At 41.3% G+C, this 24,899-nt stretch overlaps 1 protein-coding gene across 1 annotated transcript in view; it reads right to left on the minus strand.

Annotated features, from left to right (window-relative positions):
- Nucleotides 1-18,466, minus strand: part of EOGT (EGF domain specific O-linked N-acetylglucosamine transferase) — a 37,285-nt gene extending 18,819 nt beyond the window's left edge. Inside the window, exons 1-9 of the mRNA XM_049640872.1 lie at nucleotides 18,270-18,466; nucleotides 17,189-17,409; nucleotides 14,381-14,604; nucleotides 13,137-13,237; nucleotides 11,670-11,778; nucleotides 8,620-8,714; nucleotides 8,174-8,278; nucleotides 4,073-4,179; nucleotides 740-843 (exon numbers count right to left, since the gene is read on the minus strand). Of these exons, the coding sequence (XP_049496829.1) occupies nucleotides 740-843; nucleotides 4,073-4,179; nucleotides 8,174-8,278; nucleotides 8,620-8,714; nucleotides 11,670-11,778; nucleotides 13,137-13,237; nucleotides 14,381-14,604; nucleotides 17,189-17,198 (855 nt within the window). The 5' untranslated portion in view covers nucleotides 17,199-17,409; nucleotides 18,270-18,466. The remainder of the gene's footprint in view (nucleotides 1-739; nucleotides 844-4,072; nucleotides 4,180-8,173; nucleotides 8,279-8,619; nucleotides 8,715-11,669; nucleotides 11,779-13,136; nucleotides 13,238-14,380; nucleotides 14,605-17,188; nucleotides 17,410-18,269) is intronic.
- Nucleotides 18,467-24,899: the final 6,433 nt, after the last annotated feature.

Consider the following 24,899-nt stretch of genomic DNA (forward strand, 5'->3'; position numbering starts at 1 on the left):
AAAAAAAAAAAAAAAATTAAAAAAAAAAAAGCAAAATTCAAAGAACAAAGATATATACGTGCAAATGCATGCATACCCATATGTATGCATACATGTAAATGCATATGCACAGACACATTCACACCCATCTGCATCGGTGTGTACATGTGTGTATATTTAAATGTGTGTGGGTTAGAAAACTCCCATTTCACCACATCACATTTCACACATTTACTGAGCCAGGCAAAGCTGAAGCAAAGGGGGCACCTGGGTGGCTCAGTCGGTTAAGCTTCCGACTTCGGCTCATGTCACGATCTCGTAATTTGTGAGTTCGGGCCCTGCGTCGGGCTCTGTGCTGACAGCTCGGAGCCTGGAGCCTGCTTCAGATTCTGTGTCTTTTTTTTTTTTTTTTTTTTTTTTTACAATTATTTATTTTTGAGAGACAGAGAGAGACAGAGCACAAGTGGGGTAGGGGCAGAGAGAGAAGGAGACAGAGAATCCAAAGCAGGCTCCAGGCTCTGAGCTGTCAGCACAGAGCCCGACATGGGGCTCGAACTCACAAACCTTGAGATCATGACCTAAGCCGAAGTCGGATGCCCAACGGACTGAGCCACCCAGGCGCCCCCAGATTCTGTGTCTTTCTCTCTCTCTGTCCCTCCCATGCTCATGCTCTGGCTCTCTCTGTCTCTCAATAATAAATAAATGTTAAAAAAATTTTTTTTTGAAAAAAAGCTGAAGCCAAGAACATGTTCTTACTTACGGTGTCCCACATCACGATGTACACATCTGTACTGAATGAATTATTAACGTGCTGAGTAATATAAAGATTGATAAAATCACAGAAGTGGTGATACATGTTAACACCTGGTATTGGAAAAAAAGAAATCGATGTTAATTAACCCCAAAGAGCAAAGGATTAAACAATTTTTATTCACCCCACCTATTTACAGTGTGATAGACTTTTAGCTGAAAATAATTGGGAGAAAAACATAAGAGTTTTTCCAAACACGAAAGGATCTGTACTTGGGAAGTCCTCAATTAACTGATGATTGGGTTCAAAAAATCACTTTAAAATTGTCCATTTAGAAATCAGGAATGCATTTTCCCCTATATACACTAAGTAACCAATGAACAGTAAATTCCAAGAAAAAAATAAGAGAAGTCTATTTAGCTCAAAATGCAGTAGAACTGTAAGTCCAAAAAGAGTAATTTTATTTTTTATGATCATTTATTTTTTTAAATCAATCAAGCAATATGTATTTACCATAGAAGTATGGACAATGATGGCACTTTTAAAATTTTAGTATTTTTCATTCCTTTTTAATCGCTATTTATAGCATTGCTTCTTGGGAAAATATTAACCAACTACCATTTGAAAGGGCTGAGTGTCTCATGTTCTAATAGAAACAGCATGAACTTTGGAGTCTGAAGAACCATGTTGAATCCCAGCTCAGCCATTCAGGAGCAAGGTTTTCACAAGAGGTGATAAAGTCCCCACGCTTTAGCTTCTCTAGGAGAAATAGGAAATCCTTATACTTAGGTGCCAGCTTTGTTAGGAGGAATGCAAAGAAAATGTACCTAAAAGTATCCAGCCCTGCGCCTGGCACAGAGGGAAACTGTAATGAAGACAACCTGGATCCTGCCGGGTCAAACAGGGGCGAAGGGAGTGTGTGTGCAGCTATTTCTAAATTTGTAAGTCGGTCATTAAAAAGAAACCAAACATGCACTGTTTCGACTTAGGTATGCAGGACCCAGTATCCAAACTGGCAGCGTGCAAATCTAAAGGGGACGAGATTCCAAGAACTGACATTCAAAACATGCACTTTGGGGCGCCTGGGTGGTTCAGTGGGTTAAGTGTCCGCCTTTGGCTCAGATCATGATCTCACGGTTCGTGGGTTTGAGCCCCACGTCGGACTCTGTGCTGCCAGCTCAGAGCGTGGAGCCTGCTTTGGATTCTTGTGTCTCCCTCTCTCTCTGCCCCTCCCCTGCTGGCATTCTGTCTCTCTCTCAAAAATAAGCAAACATTAAAAAAAAATTTTAAACATGCATTTGAAAAGAAAAACAGTGACTCTGAAAAGCAGAAATCATAAAATATTCTGACTTCATTCCCACAGTGAATAATAATGTTGTGTGCCAGAAAATAAGAGTAAAAAATACTCAGTTTATAGAAGTCAGGTCATTATGCTGTACATCTTAAAGTTATACAGTGCTCTATGTCAATTACATCTCAATAAAACAAAGAGAAAAAAATTATTTTTAGACTGGTAACTAATTTTTTTTTTAATTTTTTTAATGTTTATTTATTTTTTTTTTTGAGAGAGAAACGGAGTGTGAGCTGGGGAGGGGCAGAGAGAGAGGGAGACACAGAATCTGAAGCAGCTCCAGGCTCTGAGCTGTCAGCACAGAGCCCGACGCAGGGCTTGAACCCACAAACTGTGAGATCATGACAAAGTCAGACACCCAACCAAGTGAACTACCCAGGCTCCCCTAGACTGCAATCTTAGATGAGTATTTGGAAAGACTCCTTTATGTATTCAGAACAATTTGGCAAAGAGCACATTTTCAAATTACTAAGAAAAAGAAGGTTCTATGACAACACATCCTTATTTCCAGATGAGCGCACAGCACACATTAGCTCCCCCATGGATCATCCGGCAAGTTTGTAACAGGTACTGAGGGACGCAGCACAGACCAGTGTGGCCAAGGAAGGAGAAAACATGGGTCCCATTCTCAAGAAATGTGCCCCCGAATGAGTCATGCTCTGTAAAATGCTCATTCTCTGATGGTAAGAGTCAATGTGAAAAGGGAAACAGGATGAGGGTGTAGTCAGAAGAAAAAGAGTTACAAACATAGGAAAAGAAACAGCCCGGGGCTACGCTAGCCTATTATTCCTACTTTACCCATTTTACCGCCTGAGTAGGGGCATCCATTTAACAGCTCATACATATCCACCTCTTTTCAGGCAGATCACAGAGTTTTCTTTGCCCCTTTTCAATTTGCATATTTAAAACAAGAGTCAGGACCTCGAACACAGCATTCTTACTTGCTCTCATTCCAAAATCCACAACGGGTCTGATTTCTGAAACTAATGCTTTGTTATATAAGAATTACAGCTTCAGAAAACAGAAGCATTAAAAATATGATCAATACATTATAGTAATTCTGAAATATTTGTGACAGAGAGCTCTCTATATTTCACTGGAAGCCCGGCCCCTCATGCATTTTGATATGGCATGGCAGAATAACCTTTATCTCTTTTAAAATCTGTTTTTTATTTATTTTGAGAAAGAGAGAGCAAGTGGTGAGGAGCAGAGAGAGAGGGAGAGACAGAATCCCAAGCAGGGTCCATGCCATCAACACAGAGCCCGATGCGGGGCTTGAACTCAAGAACTGTGAAATCATGACCTGAGCAGAAGAGTCGGACACTTAATTGACTGAGCCACCCAGGCACTCCATGATCTTTTTCTCTCATAATAAGACACATAATATAGCACGATCCACGTTTCTCCTCTCTGGGACAACTGGTTCACAAAGTTAAAGCTGTCCTTGAAAGTTGAGAGTCAGAAGCTATAGGTACAAATGGGAAAATAATGTAACTAACTTTTTGCCCCTAATAATACACTGCACTGCTAACTTCAGAGGAATTTTCATTTCCCTTCAGTCATGGAAAGGATTTTAGAAAGTCTGCCAGAAGAGCAAGGGCATTCCTCTCCTACCCACGATATATACATGGCTTTTCCTTTTAAATTTTTTCTAAGGAAGCACAACACAAATCAAGTTATTGCAGAAACCAGATGGGGTAAATTTAGCTACAGAAGGTGTCCATAGACCCTTTTTCTCTCATCTTTTGATTCTGATAGAGTCATCTGATACGAATGTCCAGGTCTCCACTAAAATACCGAAAGTATCATATAATGGGAAGTTCAAACTAGCTCCCTTCTTCAGAGAAGGAACCCACTTCAAAAAGCAAACCCACTATTTAATGTCACACAGCCTCCCAGAAAGTCACAGGAAATCACTACATACACATATCAAAGAAGGAGCAATGCCTTATTCACTGATAAATAAATAACAGGCAAGTTTAACTTCTCACCTGCATCCAGTTTCATGAAGTAGGTTGGTTTTTCAATAACAACGTCACATTCAGTAGCTTCTATGGGTCTGAAGGAGAGCTGAGTATAGCTTTGTAGCTCAGCAAACCTGGAATTAAGAGTTGGGAGATAGTTTCAAACGGATCCTCCTGAACTTCCTACTATAATACTGTAACTCAGGATGTGCTCATTAGGGGGACTTTACTTCTAGAATATGCTCTTATGAAGACAAGTGGAACTTCTCAAACTTACTAACATTTATATAACTTGATAATGACTTTAAGATTGAGACAAGGAAGAAAGATGACAGCTTCATGTACAAGATGAAGCAGGAATTTTCCAGACAAAAAAGAAATCTACACAATGCATTGGCTAAATAATCTACCAGTAAAGTGGGAAGATTCAAAAAGCCTTCTTGTGATCTTGTGGTAGACTTTAGGATTCTAAGACAGATGGCATTCCAAAAATTATTGAGTGCCTCAGAAACACAGCAGACAGCTAAGCCTCCCGTTAGAAAGTAAAGCCTTTTTCTCAGAAAATGCCTTTGGAGACCATATGGCACAGTTTTCTTCCCTACAAAAGAAGATAATCACGGGCATGTGCCAAAAGATAATTAACCTAAAGATTGTAACTCTTCATCTTTGAGACAACTGATGTAAAACAAATATCAAACAAATCCTGTTAAAATACACACAATGCCGAATCATTGTGGTGATTTCAAAAATAGGTGCACAAGTTCTCTGATACTTCTCCCTTCAAGAGGTAGAGATTAACTCCCTCCCCTTAAGTGTGGGCCTGACTTGGTGATTTACTTCCCATGAACAGAATATGGCAGAAATGATGGTATATGACTTCTGAGATTAGAGTACCCAAAGACTGAAGCCTCTATCCTAGGGCACGTGCTTAGTCTCTCTCTCTCTCCGTCTCTCAGAGCCGGCTACCATGCTGTGAGTAGCACTAAGGGAGAGGTCCATGTGGCAAAAACATGGCACCAGACACAGAGAAAGTGTAACTTACCACAACATGAGGGAGCCTAGAAGCAGAGTATCCAAGCCAACTTGAGCCTAGGGATGGCTAAGCCTTTGTCAACAGCTGAACTGCAACCTTGTGAGAGATCCTGAGCCAGAACCGGCCAGCTAAGCTGCCTCCAAATCCTGACCATCAGAAACTTCATGAGATAATAAAGTTTGTTGTCTTAAACTGTAAAATCTTGGAGTAGTTTGTTATCAAATAGATAATGAATGAAAATATACCCTAGTGCATATTTGGGAGTAATTTGTTACATGGCAATAAATTACTAATATAAATACACCAGAGGGAACTACCACCATGTGAAATCAGATATCAAAACATACTAGGTAATCAAACAGCTCACTGCAGCAGAGGAACTCCTACTGCAAAACTCACATTAAGTGTTGAAAAGAAAAAAGAGGCCCAAAATGGAGTCACTTGTGCTAAGCCCACATCACCAAACTGAAGCTTAATGCCTAACCTAATTACACTTTCCAACTTCTCTAGGAATGGAGTCTTAAGCAGCCAGTCCGTAATTTTCTGGTCAGCACCAACAAGGCCATCTACCACACAGAGTCCACCTCCCCCAGAGGAAGATGAAGGGATCTGCTCTTTTCTTGTCCCTGCCCCCTTCTGCCTATAAAAGCAGAAGCATTTTGTACAGCTTCTTGGAGCTCTTCTCTGTTTGCTAGATGGGATGCTGCCCAATTCATGAATCGCCAAATAAAGCCAACTAGGATCTTCAAAGTTACTCAGGTGAATTTTGATTTTTAACCTCAGTTAAGGAAGATACTGCATTGCGGATTGTAAAATGCCCTATAAATGTATGGCGGATTATTATCCTGAAGGATTTGCTGAGCATGAATGTTTGCCTCAAAAATTAACACTAAATAAGACTATCCTATGTGACTTGTGATATTGTGATTTATAATAAGATATATACATATTTGGTCTTCATCCCCATTTCTGGCCAAGGGAGAAAGCCCTTGGAATTTCAAAGCCAGGAAAGTGTCTTTTGTTACACTAATGAGGCACTTTCGACCTCCCTAAGGTTGGGGGCTGGCTGCCAGAAGAATCACCACATCACCCAATCAGAATCACCATTATTAGAGGGTTGGACCTTTCAGTCCCACCCCCACACCTTAGGGGAATAAAGAAGGGCTGGAGTTTGAATCAACTGTCATGGAGGTAATGAAGCCTCCACGAAAACCTAACAGGAGAGGACTTGGAAGGTTTCTGGGTTGGGGAACACGTGGGGTGCCTGGAGAAGGCACAGAAGCTCTGGGCCCCTTCCCCACACCTTGCTCTATGCAACTCTTCCATCTGGGTGTTCCGGAGCTACATCCTTCTAGAATAAACTGGTAGTCTACTAAGCAAAATATTTCTCTAGGTTACTTGAGCCACTCTAGCAAAATCTAACCCAATCTACAGCCGATGGATCAGTCAGAAGCACAGGTGATCCCCTGGGCTTGTAACTGGGGTCTAAAATGGGGCGGGGGGACAGTCTTGTGGGACTGAGCTCTTAACCTATGTGGGATCTGATGTTGTCTCTGGGTAGATGGTGTCAGAATTGAGTTGAATTGTAGGACAGCCAGCTGTTGCTGGACAATTGCTAGGTGGCACGTGGAAAATGTAACATATACGCTGGAACTGAGTGCTCAGCTAGACTAAAGGGGTAGCACGGGAGTTTCTTTGAGATGACAGAACAGTTCTGTGTCCTGATTGTGTTAGTGGTTGCATGCACACAGACGTATGATATAAATTTCACAGAATTATGCATCCAAAAATAAAAAATAAAAAAGAGTGCATGCAAGCACTGGTGAAATTCAACTATGTTTACTTAATATTATTGCAACAATGTCAATTTCCTGGTTTTGATCATTGTGGTTATGTTAGATGTCATCATTAGAGGAAGCTGGGATAGGGGTAGAATGGGAACTCCTTGCGCTGTCTAAACTTCTGGAAGTCTATAATTATTTCCAAATAAAAAGTTTTAAAAAAAAGTTTTTTTAATGTACCCTAATTTGTTAATTTCTAGATATAGTCAATTAGACCAAAGAATTAGTAAAAATGTTTTAGTAGCACCTGGGTGGCTCAGTCGGTTGAGCATCCGACTCTTGATTTCGGCTCAGGTCATGATCTCATGGTTCCTGGGTTCAAGCCCCACAATGAGCTCTGCACTGACAGTGCAGAGCCTGCTTGGGATTCTCTCTCTCCTCTCTCTGCCCCTCCCCTGCTCATACTGTCGCGCTCTCTCTCTCTTTCTTTGTCTCTCAAAGTAGATAAATAAACTTCAGAAATATGTTTTAAATCAAAATATTTTCTCCAGTTTATATAAAGTTCAAAAAGCTGATCAGAAGTGTTGAAAGTCGGGGCAGGGTTTCCCTTTGAAGAGGAGTCTTGGGTGCTGGTGATGGTCTATGTTTCACCAGGGTAAGAGTTATACAGCTAGGTTCACTTCTTCATCATCCAAACTGTACCCTCCTCTATATGCTTGTTACGTACTTCATTAAATACTTAATTCTTTAAAAAATGTGTTCCCCTGGGGCCCCTGGAAGGTAAGGTGGTGAGTGTCTGACTTCGGCTTAGGTCATGATGCCATATTTCATGGGTTCGAGCCCCGCGTCGAGCTCTGTGCTGATAGCTCGGAGCCTGGAACCTGCTTTGGATTTTGTGTGTGTGTCCCTCTCTCTCTGGCTCTCCCCCACTCACACTCTGTCTCTATCTCTCAAAAATGAATAAATGTAAAAAGAAAAAAAATTTTTAAAGATAAAAAATGTGTTCTCCAAACACATGCACAATTATGAAGAGTTAATAAAATTTCATTTTTGAACAGATTTTTTTTCTTTCATTGGCAGTCAGTAAATCGTGTATCATACTTCCTAATATTTTATAAACATATATTTAATTCAAATACAACTGACAGATTCACTCTGTAGCCATCACTCCCTGGAGGCTCATGCCAAATTCTCTACAAATAAAGTAACATTTTCCATTTAAAAGTCCCTTCCAAGGTCTGCAAGTGCCAGAAATAAAAGCAAATATTTTAGAAATATATATATATATACATATATATATATTTTAAATCTTACCAGGACTGCAGAGGGCTTTTGCGCTGACCTTGAGACATCAATGTATGAATGTCAAGCGTACAGTGTCCTCCAATTTCGCCACTCTGGAAAAAATCTTCCTTAAATCTGGTGGATGACAAAAAATTAAGCAGAGTTTGAAAAATGTTATCACTGTTCAAGCACACAGGATGTAACTAATGTGGTTTACAAAATCCGTTCCTCGTTAGAATTTAACTCTTTAAAACAGAATGCTTCGAACATAAACAAAAGTAGCAGAATGGTAAAGAAACCTGATGGACCCATAATCCAGCTTCACAATGATCAGCTTGTGGCTTGACTGGGCTTCCATCCTCCACCCATTCCCCGACCTCATCGCCATATTACTATGAAGCAAGTCCAAGCCATATCCCTGGACCTGGAAATATTTCCAAATTTCTATTCAATTTTAACATCAACCATTGAAATACCTGTCATGGTCTCTCTTGATGTTTCTTAAATCAAGATAGAGATTGGTTGCTCTGCAGTACTGAAGATAACGGGAACATACCAGACTTGAGTCATTCTGAAACAAGGTGGAGAAGAAAGAAAAAAATAACTCCAGGTATTAACATTTCGAGGACACACTCAGCCTCGCTAGACAGATTGACAGGATGTACATGTTCGGGCTGAAACCACACCACGTGATGAGAACAGCTTCTGAAAGCCTGCTTCTGTTGATGCATTTTTCTCCTCCCCAGCAGACTCTGGTCAAGCATAGTTTTGCCAGTGTGCACACTTTTAGGTTACTGGGAAAACTCCCAAATGTTCTATTTATATCATCTCAAATTTTAAGGCCAAGAGCTTTATGTGTGGTTTTGCTGTGCTCTAAAAAAAAAAAAAAAAAAAAAGCTCTTAGAGCCATCAGTATCTCACAGCTATGAGAAAAAGCATTTTTCAAAGCCAAGCCAAATGCAACAAAGAAGAATGCACACATTAAGAGACATTAAAGTGAAGGCTGGAAGGGCAGTTGCCAATTTTAATAAGAGGTGCTTTCTACAAACTACAAAACTTCTCAGAGTCTCTCTTTCAACAGCAGTAAAAGGGCAATGTTTTTTAAATCACTGTAATAAAAGAGCAAAAGAGTCAACTACCAGAGCCTGTTTTTTTTTTTGTTTTTTTTTTTAACCAATCTGGTTTGTGCTGAAATAGGGACAGTTTCAAAAACTGTTATCTGCTCTGGATTTTATTTATGGATTTAAATGCCATCTTATTGTTTTCCCGTAATTCCCAATGAACACAAGGCCTTAACCTTAACCCACATGGTGTTTTGGAATCCATAGTTGGTAAGAGATCATATTCTGATTGCACAAAATGTGTCACTGTAGATCTTGTCCAGGAAAGCATTCTACAAACTGCCTTGGAGGAGGTGTGTGAGGTGTGGAATGGCTCTCCCTTTGTGCCCGCCAAAAGAACATCTGGGCTCCAGCCAAACTATGTGGCATACACAAAACAATGTCTTGTAAGGGTGTCAGCAGCAGTGCAGGTTAAAGCCACAAATTCCTCCTTCGGGGTTCATCCACCTCCCTACAATTGCTTCAAGTTCTATTACGTGGTATCTCCAAAAGCGCCACAGAGCACATATTCCACTTCTTAATGAAAGTGAATTAAGAATTTTTTAAAAATTTTCTAGATTGCCTGGAGATAACAGAGACCCCTGAGAGGTCAGAGACATGGCCAGGGTTCAAGAACCCTGGCAGATAGGAGACCTTAATAATAAGTGCTTACATTATCAACAATAGCCAAAGTATGAAAAGAGCCCAAATGGCCATCGATGGATGAATGGATGAAGAAGATGTGGTAGATATATACAATGGAGTATTACTCGGCAATCAAAAAGAATGAAATCTTGTCATTTGCACCTACGTGGATGGAACTGGAGGATATTATGCTAAGTGAAATTAGTCAGTCAGAGAAAGACAAAAATCGTATGACTTCACTCATATGAGGACTTTAAGAGACAAAACAGATGAACATAAGGGAAGGGAAATAAAAATAATATAAAAACAGGGAGGGGAACAAAACATAAGAGACTCTTAAATATGGAGAACAAACAGAAGGTTACTGGAGGGGTTGTGGGAGGGGGGATGGGCCAAAGGGGTAAGGGGTATGAAGGAATCTAGCCCTGAAATCATTGTTGCACTATATGCTAACTTGGATGTAAATTAAAAAAAGTAATAATAAAATAAAATAAAAATAAGAAAAAAATAAAAAAATAATAATCAGTGCTTACAGGGGTGCCCAGGTGGCTCAGTAGGTTAAGCGTCTAACTCTCCATCTCAGCTCAGGTCATGGTTTTGCACTTCGTGAGTGCCAGCCCTGCACTGGGCTCTATGCTGATGGTGCAGAGCCTGCTTGGGATTCTGTCTCTCCTTCTCTCTGCCCCTCCCTCGTTTGCGTTCCTTCTCTCTCTCTCTTTCCCAAAATAAATAAATAAATTTAGAATAATAGTAAGTGCTTATAAGCCATGAACCTTTAAAAACTAACCCTGAGCCCTTTGCTGGAAACCCAGTCCCACACTGAGCATTTTTACAAGCAGAATTCCATTTCATCCCCACCATAAGCTATGACACAGGCATGGCTTGAAAGGAAAAGAAACTGAAACATGGCAAGGTTGGGTGCTCTAAGAATCAGGTTTTGAACCCTGCCCTGTGGAGACTGCTCTTCTCCTGACCACCCAGAACTGGCTCTTAGCAACGTGCATGGCTGACCCACTGAGGGCAGTGCACGGTTGAAAGCACACAGAAAGAGATCTGTATCTGAGTTCTAGACGTACAAGTCTACAAGCGTGGTCCTGGAGAAGCTGCTTAACCTCTCTGAGGACTTTGTTTTTCTCTCTGGTCAAATGGCATCAGTAATCCCTGCCCTGTCTATCTGCTCTAAGGCTTGCGAAAGTCAAGCTAGCTGACAAGGAGAAAAGCCTTTCGCAAACCATCAAGTCCTAAACAAACACAGAGCAGTATGGTGGGGGTGTATCATCCGTCCCAAACGACTTGCGAGGGAATCTGGAAAGAAGCAATTTCTCTTCTTTAGCCTATGTTGGGGGAAAATTCTAAACCTAGTTATATTTTAACTGTCTCAAAATATGACCTTCTGAGATATGTGTGAAAATGAGGACATGGCTTCCAAATGACACAGAACAACTTGTTTTAGAAGTTAAATAAAAGTTGAAGCCAGGGCGCCTGGGTGGCTCAGTCGGTTAAGCGTCCGACTTAGGCTCAGGTCATGATCTCATGGTTCCTGGGATCGAGCCCCTTGTTGGGCTCTGTGCTGACAGCTCGGAGCCTGAAGCCTGCTTCAGATTCTGTGTCTCCTTCTCTCTCTGCCCCTGCCCCACTCACTCTCTCTCTCTCAAAAAATAAATAAACATAAAAAAATTTTTTCAAGTTGAAGCCAATAAATGAGTAAGGATTCCTCTCATGGAGCCTTGCTTTTACATGAAAACCCAAACACTAACGAGTATTTGAAAATAAACACGCACCATTTCCTCAGGCTGGCAGAGCACGTGAAGTTCTTCCAGTCGCTCTCCGGCATATCCAAAGTCAGCTTGTTTCCAGAATATGTCCTGGGCTGATTCAAGGGTATCTGTCCTATTCGCAATCACAAAGATGCCATTATTTTTCTCTTTTTCACTTTTCTGAGCCTTGAGTTTCCTTTCTAAAGATGAAATTGCTAAAAGTTTGCCATTAATTTTTTTAAACTATCATAATCTTCCTGAAACTCCTTTGAGACATCAAGATACCAAAATAAGTTACTTACAGACTTAATTTCTTTTACTAAAAATACACAACAGAAATTTATTAAGTTAGGGTCATCTGGAACTCAAGAAAACGAGCTGCTAATTACTGTATTTTCTTTAGCTGGTATGCACTGGTGCCCCAGCAGCACTTGAGATCCTCTAAGTGTCTCTAAAACATAAAACGTGTACTTTTAGCCTGGTCTCCCTTTCTCAGATGTTGAGAGATGACTCTAGCCTTTCCCGTGAAGAAAACAAATCTTTAAAGAACTTTCACTCTTACATCTTATAATACATATTCATGTAATAAAAATCATTAGAATAAATCCTAAGAATGGCAGCCTCAAAGTTCTTAACAACAATGGTCTTTAATCACCACTCCCCCAACACCACGTCCATCTGTGCCCCAACTAAAGTGTAGGCTTTACCTACTGTATATACTTCACACTCTCCTCCACACTCAAGAGGGAGCCATCAGGGGCGCCTGGGTTGCTCAGTCGGTTAAACGGCCGACTTCGGCTCAGGTCATGATCTCACGGTCCGTGAGTTCGAGCCCCTCGTCGGGCTCTGTGCTGACAGCTCAGAGCCTGGAGCCTGTTTCAGATTCTGGGTCTCCCTCTCTCTGACCCTCCCCTGTTCATGCTCTGTCTCTCCCTGTCTCAAAAATAAATAAAAACGTTTAAAAAAATTTTTTTTTTAAAAAAAGAGGGAGCCATCAATTTATCTTTTTTTTTAGTGTTTGTTGGGGTAAAATATTTTCTAGTGATCCATATTGTTTTTCCCTCTTGGTAGAGGTAAAAAGACATATTCCTGCACAGGGTGGCAAGAAGGAGGGGAGGCAAGTCAACTTGAACTCATCACTGTAGAAGCAAATTAATATCTAAAAGAATTACTATCTAAAACCAAAAGAGTTTGTCTGGGAAGTGGGGCATCAGCATACAATGCAGAGAAGGATAATATAAAGGGGAGGGGGGGGGTGCCCGGGTGGCTCAGTCGGTTAAGTGTCCGACTTTGGCTCAGGTCATCATCTCACAGTTTGTGAGTTTGAGCCCCACATCGGGCTCTGTGCTGACGGTGTGGAGTGTGCTTGGGATCCTCTGTCTCCCTCTCTCTCTGTGCACCACCACACATGCCCTCTCTCTGTCAAAAATAAATAGACATTAAAAAAAGATAAGAATTTAAAGGAGAGGAGGATTCCATCTAGAAGCTTACCATCCCATGTCGACGTAGGTACAAAGAGGGTAGCCAAACCTGAACTCTGGTTTGCAGGATTTCTCATAACCCCAGCAGAACTTTAGATTCTCTAAGTGTTTCTAAAAAAACAAACGTGTACTTTTAGACTAGTCTCCCTTTTTCGGACATTGAGAGACGACTCTAGTTTTTTCTGTGAAAAAAACAAATCTTTACAGAACTTTCACTCTTACATCTTATAATACATATTCATGTAACAAAAATCATTAGAATAAATCCTAAGAATGGCAGTCTCAAAGTTCTTAACAACAATGGTATTTAATCACCACTCCCCCAACACCATGTCCGTCTGTGACCCAACCCAAGTGTAGGCTTTACCTACATTCCCAAAGACCACTTGCATTGGAACTTCCTCAAGTAGCCTAATGAAACTGCCTTTCTCAGTGCTCAAAGAGATTCTAAAAGCAGTCCCCAAAGAGTCACAAAATGAAATTTCTATGATCAAAAGAACCACAAATTAGATGGATCAGCAACTTTACTCATCAATCAAGATAAGGAGAGACGCCACAAGACGCCACAAGACGGGACAGTTCTGCAGTCCTGGGGGGACCCAGCAGCTCCTGTTGGCCAGAAAGCTTAGTCCGCTTGTCTGCAAGGCCCAGAAGCAAGACTGGTCTCATTCCCAGGTCTGCCTGTCCATGTGCTTCCTGTGTGGGCTCCATGGGAAAGGAAGCGTTTCACAAGGCCCAGCTTTGATCTCTGAGACCTGACCTTGTGAGACATCTTAATGGGCTCCAATTTGAGGCCTTTCCAACAACCTTAAAACAGAAGGAAGGCCATAGTAATAGTCATAATTAGGTGGAGACAGAGGCGGAGGTGTTATTACCGAAATTAAATGCTAAGAGACCTTCTCAAGAGCAGTTTAAGAAAGAAGAGGTGTGAAGTTCTTCGGTTGCTTTTACCTAGACCTTTTGTCCAAAATCTAATTTACTTTGTTTACAGAGAATACCAATAGTATCGGCCGCCTATTTATTTCATTAGTGATTTAGCTTTTAAATTTTATTAGTGATTTCGACTTTAAATCTCACTCTCATGAATGGGGTATCATTTTAAAAAGCAAAGTTTAGTCACTTAGCAGCACTAGATGAAATGCAAACAGTCTTACTACTACCTTACAGAATGCAGCCATCAAGTTCAGGTTATAAAACAGGACTAAAATCCTTTTAAAAAGAACTAAGAGGAGAAAAAACAAGACGAATACCTACCTTATAAGGACAATGGGAGTCTTTCTTACAGACCGTGGCAACGTGCCTATTATTGTGCAAAAAGAAGGGAATGTGTTCCTGGGGCAAGCGAATGCTGGCGTAGTTAAACAGAGGTTCGCCTGGAATGCCATCAGCCTTGGGAGAAGCCTCCTCTTGGCCACTCAGTGAAACACCATGAAGCAATACTCCAAGAATAAGCAGCATTAACATAGCAACCTCCAAACCTAGAGATCCAATTGGAAAGGTTTTTGTTAAGGCCTATCCTTTAAAGGTCAAAGAGATCAAGAGCTAAATATAAAGACACCGAACTCTACTGAGTAACATTCCCTCTATTTGACATTTATTATGCACCTGTTCTGTGCCAGGCACTGTGTTAGGGGCTACCCCGTACACAGGCTTGAACAAAACAAGAAAGGCTCCTGCTCTGTTGGAGCTTATAACCTTTTTCAGACTTTTCAGTAGAGAGCCAGATAGTGAATATTTTTGGCTTGGGAGGTCCTACAATCTCTGAGGTACTACGCCACAGTACCTTTGCTATGAAAGAACCCACAGCCCATCCTAAATAATAGGGGTGGTTGTGTTCTAATAAAACTTTATTTGTGAAAACGGGATGAAGGATTCGATGTGACCCCACTCATATATTACTGATGCTAGAAAGTAGGTAATATGATAGATAACACGGCATGGTGGTTAAGAATATGAACTTTGAGACTAGACCAATTGGGTTTGAATCCAGCTACAGTTTCCTGGCTGTATGATCTTGAGCTATTTAATCTCTCTGTGCTTCAGCTTTTCCAACTGTAAAATGGAAATAATAATAAACCTTCCTCATAGGGCTGTTGTGACTTAAATATTGGTAAAATGTTTAGATGTACCTGGCACATTAAATGCTATATAGGTGTTTATGAAATAAATGTTTAAAGCCATGTGGTATGGTGGGGGGAAGGAACAGGTCGCTAAATAATATTTGAGCTTAGACCTGAATTTTGAGCAAGGAAATCATGCCAGGGAGAGAGAAGAAAAGAAAATGTAAAAGCTCTGAGGATATGTGTATCTGCTGAATAAAAACTAATAATCATGGGATGCCTGAGTGGCTCACACAGTTGAGTGTTCTGACTCTTGGTTTCAGCTCAGGTCATAATCCCAAAATGGTGGGATTGAGCCCCGCATCGAGCTCCACACTGAGAATGGAGCCTGCTTAGATTTTCTCTCTCTTCCTCTGCCCCTCTATCCCTCTTGCACTCTCTGTCTCTGAAATTAAAAAAAAAACAAAAACCACACCTAATAATCACAATTGTATATGGGTTCATACTATGTGTCAGGTACTGTTCAAAGTACCAAGGATGTAGCAATGAAGATGTGGTCTAAAACCCCTTACCCTCGTGAAGCTTACATTCTAGTGGGTGTCATAATGATCTATGATAATAGTAACTACAACTTAGAAAACTCCAGGAGGGAAATTCAGGCAGTCTGTCTCAGAGACTGTGCCATTACTCTGTCCCCATCTTGCATCAGCAAGATGAAAACAGACGATAACCATCATGGGACCTTACTACATGTCTATCTCACCCCACAAGGATTAAATCTCAGGGACTAGAATTCTCCTATGTATCCAGACCATAATGATACCATTTCTTGTTCACTTTAGCAGTGTATTTTGCTCTGTGAAAAAAAAAAAAAGGGCTCTTCCCACTGAATGATAGGGCTATATTACACGTATCTACTCCCCAGCAAGATCCACAGTCATCAGGGCATGTTGGAAAACCCAGCTTTCAGAATCAGCCTTCACTGACCCTGGGTCACAAGGACGGGGCCTTTAGGAACAAACTTCAATGTTCAATCCAGCTTCAAGTTCCAAGGCCAAGGCTTCATAACAAAGAGTGTGGACAGTGAAAAAGAATCCTTTTCCCCTCTGGAGTAGTAAATATGGTGGGTTCTTTCGTGGCTCTGAAGAATATACTGTTACCTGTTATAAAGTGACCTGAATTAATATTGTTAGTTATGACTTTTATACAACAGTGAATTGATAGCAATTTTACAAAATTTAAAAATACATATTAATACTAACAGTGTACTTATCAGGGAAATATTGACCTCTTGAATTCTCAGAACCACACAGAAGCTTTTGTCATGCTTTATGTATCTGAAATCTGTCAGAAATGAAACATATTACCTTAAAAGAATGCTAACGTAGACCTTATCATATAGGTGATATTTTGGATTCAAGGAAATATTAAGAGAGAAAACAACGTAGTGAGATAACGTCTCAGTGGAAGGCCAAGCATTTAGTGAGACACTCCGTAAGCAAAGAGCCTGACTCAGTGAGTTTTCTTTTCCCTAATGAACACCATGCTGCTCAAAGCAAAGTCAAAGACACCATCTTCAACACTCTAACTTTAACCAGATTCTAATGGTAAGCAGAAGGACACAGCCTGCTTTATACAGTCACCAACTGGTACAGGCCAAAGGGACACTTTGTAGATTAACCATTTCCTAGAGGCAAACAATGTTCCTGGTTCTGACCCTATTCATTCTGCGCACTGAATCATACTGCTACTTGAACCTTACTATTTACTACTCCGGGCCTTACCTTTCAAAAGGCAGGATGGCCTATTTTTTGGCTCATCCCTTCCAGTGATGAAGTCATTGCTATGACTAAGTCCTGACCTTCCGGTGTTCAGGTCCACTGTCCTTGACTGAGCTCTAGCCAAAACTAAACCCACTGATCCATGCAGAAGGAGTAACTTAAGTCATGGGAAAAATCTGAAGTCTCAGACCAGAAAGCAGGCTTTTGCAAAGGGCACGTACCCACTTGCATACGCTAGAAGGGGGTGGCTGCTGGAGTATGAAAGCACAACCCCGGGGCCTGGCAGAAAGCCTGTCCGAACGCGGTCGTCTTGCAAGGTCCCCCAGGGCAGGGTGTCTGCACTTCTCCAGCAGATGAAAGCTTCAGCGCTGCGCTACTTTCCTTCAGCGCAATGCAACTGGCTCCCTCCTCTTCTGTATTCCTGGACCGGATTTCCTCAGGCCTAAAAGGTGGAGGAGGGGCAAAAAAAAAAAAAAAAAAAAAAAGTAAGAGCATGAAAGACGATGAGAGGCTAAAGCCCGAGGCTGACAGGGACCACAGTGTGTGACACAGTGGGCAGTGCCTTGTGACAGAGCTTGGGCAGTCTAAAGAAGGCAGTGAACACACGAAAAGTTGAAAGCATCTGAGGCTCACAAGGACTCCTAAATGGCTCGGCCCCCACTGGGGCCACAGGTCCCACGGTGGGTATAGGCAAGGGGGTCGGAGAGGGCTCGGCGGCTGCCTGAGATGCCCAGGGGAGGTCCACCAGCTGTGCGCGAGAACTGGAAGCGGTGCGGCGGCGGGGTCGGCGGCGGGCGCGCTTCCGCAGCCACCCCGCCGCGCTCCGGACCCACTCCGCGCTCCGGACCCACTCCGCGCTCCGCACCCACTTCGCGCTCCGCACCCACTTCGCGCTCCGCACCCACGCCGCCACCTCCCGGACGCGGGGATCCCCGCACGTCGCCCGCCACCCAGCACCGCACCCCCGCTCCACCCGGCCCCCGGCGTGCCGGGGAGGGGCCCGGGGAAGCGGCTTCGCCCCGGTCTGGGACCCCGACCCACGGGGCGCGGGCGGGGAAGAAGGGCATCCTTCCCCGTGGCCGGCGGGCTCCCGGGAGCCCCGCGCGCCGCTGCAGGCACCGTGAAGGGGCCGAGCACCCGCCTCTCCGGCCCGCAGGCGGCGAAGGCGCCGGCGGAGTCCGCGGAGAGGCTGCAGCCCGCGGGCAAGGCGCGCCGGGCGCCCCGGCGGGAGAGGCGCGCGCAGCACGGCGGCCGCGGGAGGGCGGCGGGTGAGGGCTCCGCGGATCGCCGAGCGAGTCCCACCTGGAGCCGGGGGAGCCGGGGCTGCGGAGGAGGAGGAGGAGACGGCCGCCGTTCGGGGGCACGGAGTCGTCATAACCGGCTACTGCGGCTCACCGGAAACCTCGGGCGCCGGAGCCGGGCCAGGGGGCGCCAGGGAGCCGCCGGGACTGCGAGACGGCCTGCGCCGGGAGGCGGGCCCGAGCCCCGCAGTGGGGCAGGGGCAGGAGCCGGGGCCGGGCGCGCGCCCGCGGGACGCACGGCAGCGGGGCGGGGGCTCGGTCTGCGCTGCCCCTCGCTACCGGGCGGAGAGGGAGAGCCTCTGAGCCGGCCCCGCGAGCTGAGCCGGAGAGCGAAGCGGGGTCTCGAAGCTGCACCGGCCCCCTCGGGGGGAGGCGATAAGGCGCTCGGAGGACACGGCACACCTGACTCTCCCGGTCTTCATTCTGGTTGCGTCTTCCTGACGCGGGTGGTTACCGTCTGGTTCATTAGAGAAGTTGCCGCCTTCACTTTGCAACGTGAGCGCGAACGGAGTTGGCGGCACCTTCTGGCGGCGGGGATTCCGGGATACTTGCTTCTCTCCGTACTTGGGGGCAACTCGCCAAGTTCAAATGCTCTTCTGCGGAGTTGAAGTTTGATCCTTGGATTATTTTATAATTATTTGAATTCCTTTATAATTATATGGGTTATTTTATCATAATTATTTGAATGTCCATCCCCCACACTGTCTTCACTTTGGACACCTTGGGTTCTAGAATGCTATCTCGTATAGCATAGGAGCATTACGGACTCAACTTGAACTGATTAACTAAAGGTTGATGCCATCAAAATAAACTTACGCTCACAGAGTCACCACTATTCCTATGACCTTAAAGAAACACGACAGTTTATTTCCAAAGGTTTACATGCTTTTTAAATACTTTTTGAAGATGCTGTTATGAGAAGTATTACTAGTTATCTGCTAAATTAGGAATGTTGTCTGGATTTTCCCCCCAAATAACAACACCGCTAAAACACAGAGTAACTTGACATGTGCCAGGCATAATCCTAAAGCACTTCACAGTATCAAGCCATTTACTCTTCATGTTAAAGACTGCCTTTAAGGGAACTACTGCTCTCTAATTTCATACTTTGCCCACCCCATACCAATAAAGGCAGTAATTTTTAAAAGTGCTTCTAAGCTTACTTGTCACCATCCCATTTTTGTCATGTACAGAAAATGGAGCTTTCCTGTTAGGTATTCAAAATGAGTTGTAATCATTTAAAATAAATTTTTCTCACTAAGCCATGTGACATATATTTATATTTATTATATAGTTTTTAAACATAATACCTGAGAAAAGTTTCTAAAAATAAGTTAATCTCATTGCAAGGACATACAAGTCAATTAAATTGGTGTCACATACACATGGTACTATTTTAAATGGCTAAATATTAAGTTGTGGTCATTCAGGCTCAGAGGAAACAAGATAGGATAGAGCTTTAAGAACGGGAGAGTGATTCTGCAGCAGCTATTTGTAACATAGAATTTCTACCCAAAATACCAATCTTAAATTTTTCAAAAAATGTTTATTTATTTCTGAGACAGAGAGAGACAGAGCATGAGGTGGGGAGGGGTAGAGAGAGAGGGAGACACAGAATCGGAAGCGGGCTCCAGGCTCTGAGCCGTCAGCGCAGAGCCCAAAGTGGGGCTCAAACTCACAAACCGTGAAATCGTGACCTGAGCCGAAGTCGGTCGCTCAACTGACTGAGCCACCCAGGAGCCCCCCCAATCTTAAAATTTAATTTTGAACTTTCTTTAAGTGGACATTAAAATAAACTCAAATGTCCATTAATGTTGGAATGACTACATTGTGGTATATCCACACAAGGTACTATGCAGGTGTAAAAAATTAAAAAAAAGAAACGAGAAATATCTTTATACACTGCAGGGTGTATTGAGCGGGGAAAAGATGGTAATATACTATTATTTATCCAGGAAAGAGGATATATATGTTATTTTACAAATAGCATAACATTTAAAATGATTATCTATAGGGGGGAAGAGGGAATATGGGTATAGGGACAAAGAAAATAACTTCCCTAGATGTACATTATATAGAAGTGGCTTTAGAATCATGTGAATATTTTACATTATGAAACAAAATTAAATTTTTTAAAAGTAATCCTTCAAAATTACAAATAAAATGAAACTAAGTGCATTTAAACACTGTCCAGTTGTGCTGTAGTCCACAAGGAAGGAACTATCCCAAGTGACTTTGAAACATAGTACATCCCAGTAGATGTACCCTCAGGATTAAAAGAATTTTAAAATCATAAACTGTTTTCATGAACCCAATTGTTGGTGGGAATATTGGTTAGGATAAACCAAATAGAAATAATTAAGACAGTATCTTGGAAGGTGAATTTTTTGTCATGTGGTATAGATGTAAGCCTGATAAGGTTATATAAAAATCCTGTAGTTACGAATTTGGAGGTGATAATATAAGTTAACATACTTTATTACTAAAAACAAATCTCTCCTCCATCATCCATTGAAAAGGCCTATAAACAACCAACTCTGTAGCAAGAAGCACCTGTTGTACCCAGAATGTGATCTCTGCAAACCTCTTCTCATTAAAAGGAACATGGGTTCCAAAGAAAAATGGATCATCTTAGATGTGGGGCAGGAAATGTACAAGAAGCTGAAAGATCTTACATGAGGGGGCAGGGAAGTAATTAAAGTTTATAAGGGCCATATCAAAAAGACTCAGGAACCAATTTAAAAAGGCTCCCTCTGGCCAAAGACAGAAGAATTTAAATCATCAATAAAGGTAACTGTAATGGATTAAAGCATCTATAAATATTATACTCAAAAAGTTCCAAGCAATCAACCAAATACATCAGCCAAAACCTCACTGTTCATCTCTGATGGCAGAAGGGAACCAACTCTTCATGTGAAAACTGGTAAGTGAAGTAAACAAATCAAACATATTTATCCCATCTTTCCTATGAGTCATGCATGATGCACGTAATCAAATGATGAGGTACTTTTTACAGAAACTTTCCATACTTAAATATGATAATCAAATCATATGTCTGAAATTTGCTCCAAAATAGTGTGGATTGAGGGGCACCTGGGTGGCTCAGTTGATTAAGCGTCCGACTTCAGCTCAGGTCATGATCTCGCGGTTTGGGAGTTCGTGTCCCGTGTGGGTCTGTGCTGACAGTTGAAAGCCTGGAGCCTGCTTCAGATTCTGTGTCTCCCTCTCTCTCTGTCCCTCCCCTGCTCACTGTCTCTGTCGCTCTCAAAAATAAACATTAAAAAAATTTTTTTAAAGTGTGGATTGAGATGAAGCACACATGGACTATAAATGAAACAAAATGGGCCATGAACTGTTGAACCCTGTTAAAGAGTATGTTAGCGAGTGTATGGGGATTCATAATCTGTTCTCTCATTTGTACAGGTTTGAAATTTTATATAATTTTTATAGTGCATTGCAATTTTATTATATGTTTTAAGCTTGCTACACACATAGTGACACTTGGCTGGCTCATAGTGTCAGCAAAATGCTGAACTATCAGCATATAGCTGATTGGCTCTCTGATACATCCAGCTGCTTTAAACTGTAATTCAAAGGTTGAAGTTTTAAGTGAATAAGTTTTGACAAAAGTTGGTCTTATGCTAAAGTGATCTATATGCTTATGGGTTTACAGAAAAGGAGCAAGACACTGCACTTAATGGTTCAGAGCATGCTCTCTGGAGCCGAACAGCACAAATGAGAACCCCATCATTGCCACTTACTTGCCATATGACCCTAAGCAAGTAGACCATTCTTCATTTTAAAAATGGACCATTTGCAACTCCGTGGATGGGACTGGAGGATATTATGCTAAGTGAAATTAGTCAGAGAAAGACAAATATCATATGACTTCACTCATATGAGGACTTTAAGAGACAAAACAGATGAACATAAGCGAAGGGAAACAAAAATAATATAAAAACAGGGAGGGGGACAAAACAGAAGTAGACTCATAAATATGGAGAACAAACTGAGGGTTACTGGAGGGATTGTGGGGGGGGGGGTGGGCTAAATGGATAAGGGGCATCAAGGAATCTACTCCTGAAATCATTGTTGCACTATATGCTAATTTGAATGTAAATTTAAAAAAATAAAATAAAATAAAAATAAATGGAAATAATGGTGTGGACTTTAAAGGCTGATCTGAAGGTAAGAGTGCAGGTAGGTATACAGTCCCTCTTCCAAAATCCTTGGAACCATATGTGTTCCTGAATTTTTTTTGTAAAGAATAGGTTGTTGCACAGTTTACTACTTAACACCTTCAGTGTGCCCTGGGTTAACACCCCATAATCCCACACAGTTCTGCAGAAAATATATGATTACTCACATCGAGTGAGATAAAGCCTCTAAATAGCCCCATGTCAGTAAAGGTCAGGCTTTACCACCAAAGCAGATCTGGTAATAAACTTATAAAAATACCAATTAGTTTTCGGAGTTTTCTAGACTTCAAAACAGTGGATAAGGGATTATGAGCACATTTCAGTTAATTCTTTCCACAGTAACAAAGTAAGCACAGTGTTTGCTATAATCAACATGACCACAGATTTGTAAACAGTATGTATTTTTTAAAATGAAGATTGAAATTTCAGGAGACAAATGGGCATGGTGTTGTATAAAACTGAAAGAACACCTCTGTTCGTCACTACATGTAAAAGCAACAAGAGAGCTCAATATTAAGCAAACAGCAACACCTCTTAATACCCCTTGCTTAGTATTATTTGAAGTTTCTAAATTTAAATTTAGCTTAGTTAGAAGCAGGGAAGAATGGGAAATAAATTCTGGATAGCACCAATAGCAAATTCTCTGTGTCGCAATCGTGGACCACTGAAGAATTTGGGGCTTTTTATTTGTTTTGAGAAGTATTTAGTATTAAGAAGAAAAAACCACTAATTTCCCTTCTGTCTTATTAAAAGATCTTGATTTGCTAAAGGTAGAATGGATAGATGTTAGGGCAAAAGCTTGTATTTCTAAGGATCAAAGTTGCAAAGTTCAATAGTACAAACAGTATGAACTCAGGGTAGGTAACTCAGGAAGACAGGACAACTTATTTTATCTACTATTATTTCAATACATAACTGTTGTAAGACTTTTAGAAGAATATCCCGACAGTGTGATTTTTAAAAGACTAATCACCCTTACAGTAATTTAGTGGCAAAAGGAAATTCTCAGAATTGTTTTCCAAAAACATATCTTCGTTAGAAAAACTATCCTTAATACTATTAACAGTCTTCACAATGTAAGTTACAGAAAAGTTGGGCTTATCCTCATTTTAAAATATGTATTTTAGGGGTACTTAGGTGACTCAGTCAGTTAAGTGTCTGACTCTTGGTTTTGGCCAGGTTATGACCTCAAGGTTCAGGAGTTCAAGCCCCAAGTCAGCTCCACACTTACAGCCCTGAACCTGCTTGGGATTCTGCCTCCCTCTCTCTCTCTCTGCCCCTCCCCCGCTCACTCTGTCTCAAAAGAGATAAAAATAAACTTAAAAAAAAAAAAACGAACTCCAAAGTTATACAAGTTATATTATCTTCATAAAACAATACTATTAGTCATTGGCCAGTCTAAATTATGTTAACAATGAAATACATTATTAATATTTTAAAATCTTTATTAAAATCAGATCCATGCTTATTTACATTACCTTTCATTTAGAATTAAAATATTATGTCAATCTGTAGTTTAAATCATACTTTTAGCCCTTTACAAAATATGAAATTAAAGTTACAGTGTAAAACTGAATGAAATACGGGTGATTAGATTTTTAAAGGAAAATAAAAAAATTATAATACACTAGAAAAAAATGTATATATACTAGACAAATAGTAAAACAAGATAAAGATATCTATAGTCACTTTCTTTTTTTTCTTGTGGATATTTTCTAAATACTACAAATCATATACTTTTAATACACATCTGCATAAATTTTCAATTAAGAAATCAAATGCCAATTGAGGGATCATGCGAAAAGAAAATTCACTTAATTAACTCCAAAAACTCATGTTTCCCCAGGTCAGAAGTTATTCATATTCAGAATAACTCAAATCATAATACAGATACATTCGGTACATTCCCATATGCTAAGGAGTATACAACTAGAACTTCTCAAAAAAGAGGAAATGAAAAAGAAAGAAATGGTAGTCTCAATTTAGCTTCCCAGGAGTTGGAAAAACACCTAGTCTGTATTCAGCTGTCTACATATCAACAAGGTTCACACCTCTTCTACTCTTTTTTTATATTGTTGAAATTATTATCATTTGTAATATCTATTTTCTTTCAAGATTAGAAACATCTGATTGCAAACTATTATAAACATTACCTTACTAGAATATGGATGGAGAAGTTTTAATGACACGCAGCAAAATACAGCAACCAAAATTCTATAGGTGTTCTGCCACTTAGTGGAATTTTTCAAGAAACTCATTCCCTACACCTTCTCAAACTTATAAAAATGTACTGAGAGATCTAAGTGTATAATAAAATACGTATGACTATTTGTTATTAATTTTTGGATAAAGAACATAGGGTAATATACAGCCAAGGCTTTAAATAAATGCTTATCATTTATGAGTTAAATAAACTGAAAACACGTTTAAAA

This window comes from Panthera uncia, chromosome A2 (assembly GCF_023721935.1).
Source record: "Panthera uncia isolate 11264 chromosome A2, Puncia_PCG_1.0, whole genome shotgun sequence".
NCBI classification, from domain to species: Eukaryota; Metazoa; Chordata; class Mammalia; order Carnivora; family Felidae; genus Panthera; species Panthera uncia.